The 7,084-nt window shown below is 36.5% G+C and overlaps 1 protein-coding gene across 1 annotated transcript; it reads right to left on the bottom strand.

Moving 5' to 3' along the window:
- Positions 1-4,316: 4,316 nt before the first annotated feature.
- On the bottom strand, positions 4,317-6,187 carry LOC127534405 (uncharacterized). The gene is made up of 5 exons (XM_051949513.1): positions 6,067-6,187; positions 5,549-5,851; positions 5,245-5,392; positions 5,041-5,150; positions 4,317-4,773 (listed from the first exon to the last, which is right to left on the bottom strand). The coding sequence occupies exons 2-5, from the start codon at positions 5,750-5,752 to the stop codon at positions 4,465-4,467; spliced, it is 771 nt and encodes a 256-aa protein (XP_051805473.1). The 5' UTR covers positions 5,753-5,851; positions 6,067-6,187; the 3' UTR covers positions 4,317-4,464.
- Positions 6,188-7,084: the final 897 nt, after the last annotated feature.

Here is a 7,084-nt window from a genome sequence, read left to right as displayed (position 1 = left end):
ACCAGGTAGACAATAAAAGAAATGAAAACACCATACTATCTGAGTAAAGATAGTATTTTAGCTTTTGCTACATTGTGGGGACCAAATGTAGGAAAACCGAAAACTATGTCACTTGTGGGGACCTCATTTGGGGCCCCACAAGTTTAAACAGTGTTTTCTTGAACATGTTGTTGTTACTGAAAAAAGTAAAAGTGCAAAAACATTTCTTGAGGGTTAGGCATTGTTTTGGTCTGGGTTAAGGTTAGGGTTAGGGTTAGGGGTTAGATATGAATGGGAGTCAATGGTATGTCCCCACAAGGATATCAAGACACACACACGTGTGTGTGTGTGTGTGTGTGTGTGTGTGTGTGTGTGTGTGTGTGTGTGTGTGTGTGTGTGTGTGTGTGTGTGTGTGTGTGTGTGTGTGTGTGTGTGTTCTTGTACTTGCTACATTGTGAGGACCATTTTCTCCATTTAACTATCAAAGTGAGGACAATTTTACAAAGTGAGGACATTTTGGCCGGTCCTCGCTTTGAAACAGCCATGTTTGAGGGTGAAGACTTGTTTTTAGAGAACAGGTATGAATTGAGGTTTGGTTAGGGTTAGGGTAAGGATTAAGTTTAGGCAATCAGTTGTGATGGTTAAGGTTAGGGTAAGGCTCTAGGAAATGCATAACGCTTATGGATGTTCTCACTAAGATAGAAGTACAAATATGTGTGTGTGTGTGTGTGTGTGTGTGTGTGTGTGTGTGTGTGTGTGTGTGTGTCCTTGAGACAGGCCTGGGATGGGTATGGTTGCCAGGGTAACCCCATCATGCCAAGCAACCGTGGCAACTGGTATCTAAGTAACAGGAGCCCGGCAACAAAACGGAGAGGGGAGGGGCTAGAGAGGGAGAAATTATGGTCTGTGTGTTTGTAGTGGTGGATGGAGGGACGGGAAATGGTACCCAGAGAAAATATGAAGTCATAATAAGATGATAAAAAAAACAACAGTCAGATTTACTGCCCTGCATCATAAACAAAAGAAAAAACAAAAATCCCAAATAAGATACTAAAATAAATACAGAAAAAATCCTTAAAATGGTGGAAATGTGACAGCAAAGGTGGAAAGTTGTAAATCTTTTGATTTATTTATTTTGATTATACAGAATTCCGCTCTTTGGATAAATTACACAAGAAAGTATTTATTTTATAAATTAAATTATTTTTCTTTAACAGCGTGTGACTGAACATTTCATTGTATTTAAATCTGTTTATAATAATATTACTTTACGGATGTTTGTTGTTGCTTTTAATAAATTAAGTTTTGAAAAATTACAAATTTATTTGGAAAGGGTTTTTTTTATATACAGATTTCCCCTGTTTTGGTAAATTACAGATAATATCTGGTAAAATAACAGAAAAAAAAGATTAATTTATATTTTAATGTAAAAATTATCATCTGCAAAATCCAGTAAAATCACAAGAAAGTATTTATTTTGATGCTCACTGCAAAAAAAATAAAATATTTATTTATGCTAAATATATTTACATTATAAATACATATTTTTGACAAATTAAAATTTGTTCTTTAACAATATGTGACTAAAGTTAAACCATAATAATACAAATAATAATAATAATAACAATAACAATAATAATCTGTCATTTATTGTGCTCGTTTTCAGACTTTTTTTTTTTTGGATTTGTTTTGTTTGTTTAGATTTGTGCATTTATTTTTCCTTTCTAATACAGCAGCATGCCTGAAATAAATCAGAATAAAGTCAAAATAAATAAAAGAACATCCACACTGAGGTTTCTGTCAGTTCTGAGCAGGAGAACATTAATGACTGTTGGGTGTTGTGATAATAAAGATGACCGGGTTCATCAGCAAGAGTTATTTACTGAACGGCCAGGCAGGAAGAGACACAGCATGTACATAGCGCAAGATAACACCAAGTGCGCCTGTGCAGACCTACGGGTAAACCAAAGGGTCAAACTAGAAACATTTGTCAATATTCTACAATGACCAAGGAGATAAACTCTTTTCTGCAGTTCCTCTGCTCAGCTTCTGCAGTCCTCTCCTCTCCAGCAGAGGGCGCCACAGTCAGGTGTTTCCGAGAGTGCCTATATAATGAGAATGGCGACATGACGGGTCCAAAAAATTTTGGTCACGTGATCTATAGGAGCCATTTTGTTTCCTATTCATGAACGCCGGTCATGCCTGTTAACGTTGTTTACAACGCAGAGAGTAATTCTAGGTCCTTTTTCGCTTCATAAATACCTGAAAAATGACGGGCTGTTGTGCCTTTGGGTGCACAAATCGATCGGAGAAGGGATTACACATGTTTAGATTTCCCAGGAGTAGTGAAAGAAGGAAACTGTGGGAAAATAAAGTCCGGAGAGTGGGATGGAAACCGACTTCATCATGATTTTTGTGCCAGGTTAGTCCCATGTATGTACTTTCATGTTATGATGTATGGGTGAATGACAGATAGAAAAGTTTGATGTGATTTTAGGCAGTTGTGGTTATTTTGACTTTGACCATTTTCATGCATGGAGATGCATGAAATACGGGCCGCTGAAGTTTAACGGGGTAACCCGTTAAACAGCGGCCCATCTGAGCTTCGACAACAGCCTCCCTGTTCATTCACATGATTTCCAATTCAACAAACAGCTGACAGTTTTTTGTTTCCTATTTTCTGTTTTCCGTCCAACCTGCAGTCACTTATCAGCCTCATATGACCCGAACAGGCTCCGTGTTGTTCACCTGTTTCTGGGCTGTTAGCCGCCGTTAGCATGAGGATGCTGTTAGCCATATGCTTACAGCTGTAGCGCCGTACAGGCGGACGGGAAAACGTATTTTACTAAATTGACCGAAGCTGCAAGCTCGATGATAGAAACATTATACACCCATGGAAAGCTTAGATTCTCATGAATCCGCCGGTATAAACCACTTTCAGATGTGATTACCACAGCGGGTAATATAAACACATTTGTCCAACAAACAGCAAATAACGTAAACAGCACAACTCACCTTTGAAGGCACAAAACTAGTCACAGATGAAAATATTCCACAAAACGGCCATAATCCAACCTTGGACATCCAAACAAAACAAGCCAGTAAATTATTTTGTCCAAAACATGTCTTGAAATCAGTAAACAATCCATAGTTTTCGTGAATGTCCACCTCGCGCTGCGCGTCCCATATTGAGTGAATGGAAACAAAATGGCGTCAAATCCCCAGTTGTTGCCACTCTGATTATACAGGCACTCCAGTGTTTCCTCCACCTGAGCTTCTTTTGCATCAATGTTTTAAAGTTTACACTGCAAAAAGTGCCATGCTAGAAATAAGGAAAAAATCCTAAAAATAAGACATTTTATCTTGTTTCAAGCAAAAAAATCTGCCAATGGGGTAAGCATTTTTTTCTTGCTAAGATTTCTCATTTCTAGAATATTTTTCTAGTTTAAAAAGAAGCAAGAAACACTAATTTTAAGCAAATAAATAGCTAAATTCAAGCAAATATATCCTTAAAAATGACATAATTTGAGGAAACTATTCTTATTTGATGAAAAATTCAAGAAATATTTACTTGTGGTTTGCTAGATTCAAGCAAAAATATTCTGATATCTAACTAGGTGTAAGCAAATATATTCTTAACATATGATAATTTTAAGCATTTTTTTCTTATTATGAGGAAACAATCTAGAGCATTTTGCTTGTATGTGGCTTGATTTAAGACAAAATTTTCTTTTTAAAAAATCTCTTGTAGAGAAATACTCTTAAAGCATGATCACATTTAAGAAAATTACTCTTACTTTGATTGATGTTATTAGACATTTTGGCTCATAATATTCTAAATTTTCCAAAGACTTGACCTATTTCAAGCATTAATTGACTCATAACAAGACACACTTTAAGAAGAATCATCTTAAAATAAGACCAACACAAAAACCTGTATTTACGAATTCAACATTTTATTCACTGAATTGTGAACATATAAACTTATCATGGCAATACAAAACCTCTAAAATCAAATGAAGAGGGTAAAAATGTCAGCTTTTAACATGGTCCGAATGTAAAACTAACTGCATAATAGAGCTGGACAATATGTCAAGTAAATCACTTTCTTTTCAAAACCGATTTGGATTTTTTTTTTTTTTTTACTTGATTTAACTTAACATCAACAAAGATAAGATAGTCTTGCAATATAGTAACAAGAATTATTCAGGGCTAAATTAGAACAAAATATAAACAAATGTATAAACTATAAATATAAAAGCAGAGGTAAACCAGGAATACAAAAATAAATAATAATAATAATAATAATAATAAAAAAAAATACTATGTCTAAAATTTTACAAAAGTACTGACTGAGACCAACTTAAGGTTGTAATTTTGATTACTTGTCCAGCCCTATAGCATACATGTTGCAACTTTAACAATAATTCTGGACCTTGAATTAACACTCCACACAATCTGAGAAAGTAATGGTTACAGATAAACTCACTCAGTGAAGGACCTCCACTCAGCAAGGGCTTTCTTGTATGAAGAGGTGGCATCTTGGTCATGGATAGAGTCCAGAATAATCTCGGTTTGCAGCACTGAGAGCAGAGTGGAAATACACTTGGGGTATGTGAGGTGCATGGCATAGTAGTATGCCATTAGGTAGAGAAGTCCTTCATCCAGCTTGGGCTTGGGAAAGGTGGTCACTGGTGTGTTGTCAATTGCAATCATGCAATTCTCCTTGGAAATGAGCAGTACTGGACACATCAGGGGTCGCTGCTGTAGGTATCCCTCGGGGTCCTCTGCAGGCTAAATGATGAAACACAATACAGTCACACTCTGTTTTGTCACAACACCAGAACCTGATTTGTAATGTGGAGTATGATGGTAGTATTATGTTGTAAATTATTTGTATGAATAATACTGTTAAAAGCTACTTTAATTTGCTTCTAAAATATTTATGTTTTTATATAAAACAACAAAATAATCATGATTTTTTTTTGTGTGTTTGTAATATCACACCACACAAAATATTATTAAAATTAATGTCAACAAATATTTTAAAACAAATCTTACATTAAGTACGTGGAAGAAGGCTTCGCCACATGAGCCCAGCTTCTTTGGTGGAGGCAGACCGGATGGAAACAGGGATGGAAGAGCAGCAAACACTGCTAAGGCATGGTCCACTAATGTGAAGAAAACACAAGACAAAACAAAACAGATCAACATCTGTTCCTATTTAATCACCTTTCTATTACATATTTGACCATCCAATCTTACCACTGTCGAGTGTCTTTGGAAGCTTCATTGCCTTCTTCATCACTCCATAAAACTTCACCCTCGAGAAGAAATCTCCCCATCTCTCTCTTAGCTCTGCGATGTAGTTGGAGTTTTTGGGTTGGACAATCCTTTGCATTTCATCCAAAACCTCAAATCAAAAACATCAACAAAATGTTATATTTTATTTATCCATAAAGTCATTGCTATAAGAGAAATATTACTCATTCAGCAAATGGCTTACGTTGAATATTTTACTTATAATTCAAATCAATTGAGGAATAGGTTATTAAAGCTATATACTTACATGATCTAATTCTTTGAAACATGGATAGGCCTCAAGAATTTTGGTTGATTTCCCCGACTCCTTCAGAACTCCACATGTGATGAAGCGTCTTCTTGCCTCAAATTCCAGGATTAGTAAGTGGGTAATACGCTTTTGGTCGAAGTAGGATGAACGTGCCAGCTCAAGTTCACCATCTGTGTAGAGTATGTACTCAGGACTGGTCATCAACAAAAATTTAGAGGTGTTGGGTTTCTCCTCTGGAGGGACATCAGCTTTATTGTCAGAAGATTTTGATGGCTTCGCAGAACTGGCAACAGAATCCACCTTAACACATTACAGTTAACATGTTACTGTCATTTACATTGTATTTTTATATTTATTTCATTTATTAAAAAAAAGTACAAATGAGTAAAACAAAACAAGCACCTCATTTTTTTTTTTTTAAAGAGTTTTTAAAAACAAAAGCATTGGAACACTCGTTCACTCTGATTACAGAGCTCTTGGATACAACAGTAATAACTTGTGATTCAAATACATACCTTTTCATCATTATTCACACTAAGCCACAGTGCCCTTCTTCTGAGAAAATTTTCTGGACCAGGAAAGAGATCTTTGATGTCATCCCGAGAGAGTGAGCGTAGTAATTCTTCTCCAATATTAGCAGCTAAAACACAATATCAATTATAATATTTATAATACACATTAAAATTGAGCAAACTAACACTTTTGAACAAGTGAGGTGTTTTACACTAGTTGCACGTTATTTTATTGAAATAATATTGAGTAAAAGTTCTAAAAACAACTCTTAATTTAAATATACCTTTTAGAGTCTCAATTGTAACTTCGTCAAGTGTGTCCATATTGGTCTGCGTAATAGTAATAAGCTGGTTATTTTTTTAGTTTTTCTGCCGCTGTCGCTGTACTCCTCTCTCACGTCCTCTCGACGACAACCGTTGAGAAACTCGCGCCCACCCTTGGATTTGAACACAATCCGGACTAGTCCATTATGTAGGGGAGTACAGCTATCGCGGCTCTCAGATTCTTGCTTTTCCCCATGTTTGTATATGTGACAAGCATAAACTTTCTACTTTTAATTTGAAATATATCCTACATTTCACAATCAATCCTGAAATAGCTTTCAAATAAGCGAATGTTTATCGTTGAAACCTACCCCATCACAACCCAAGTTCAACCCAGCGTGCAAAGCATCATGGGTGAACTCGTCGGAGTTTCGCATTTAGCATAGCTTGCGCGCAAAGCTAGTTCCAAACAAACATCAAACATGATTTGGCGTTGCGTCATATGCTTTGTTTTTGTGGGTCTGACCCTCAAATCCTTGCTCAGCCACATTAATTCGGTTCATAGCCGCAGCCCAGACTTTCGCGTAGTTTGTGGAATTGATGGTTGTGACCGAGAATATCGCGTGTACAACTCTCTCTGGTACCACATCCGGAGATGCCACTCGGAACATCTGCACAGCCGTGGCGGCGTGACAGCACCGATACCGTGGAGGAGTCCAGAAGGGACAGATAATAGGTGGGAGTACAGACCTGATCA

This window comes from Acanthochromis polyacanthus, chromosome 6 (assembly GCF_021347895.1).
Source record: "Acanthochromis polyacanthus isolate Apoly-LR-REF ecotype Palm Island chromosome 6, KAUST_Apoly_ChrSc, whole genome shotgun sequence".
Taxonomy (NCBI): domain Eukaryota; kingdom Metazoa; phylum Chordata; class Actinopteri; family Pomacentridae; genus Acanthochromis; species Acanthochromis polyacanthus.
This window is presented reverse-complemented; position numbering and strand designations above follow the sequence as displayed.

Excerpts from the sequence above, each read along its gene's own strand:
- LOC127534405 (XM_051949513.1), bottom strand. The coding sequence starts at position 5,752 with ATGACCAGTCCTGAGTACATACTCTACACAGATGGTGAACTTGAGCTG. Across the intron at positions 5,393-5,548 it reads GTTTCAAAGAATTAGATCAT|GTTTTGGATGAAATGCAAAG; the intron begins GTAAGTATATAG and ends TTTTGATTTGAG. Across the intron at positions 5,151-5,244 it reads TCCAAAGACACTCGACAGTG|TGGACCATGCCTTAGCAGTG; the intron begins GTAAGATTGGAT and ends TCTTCACATTAG.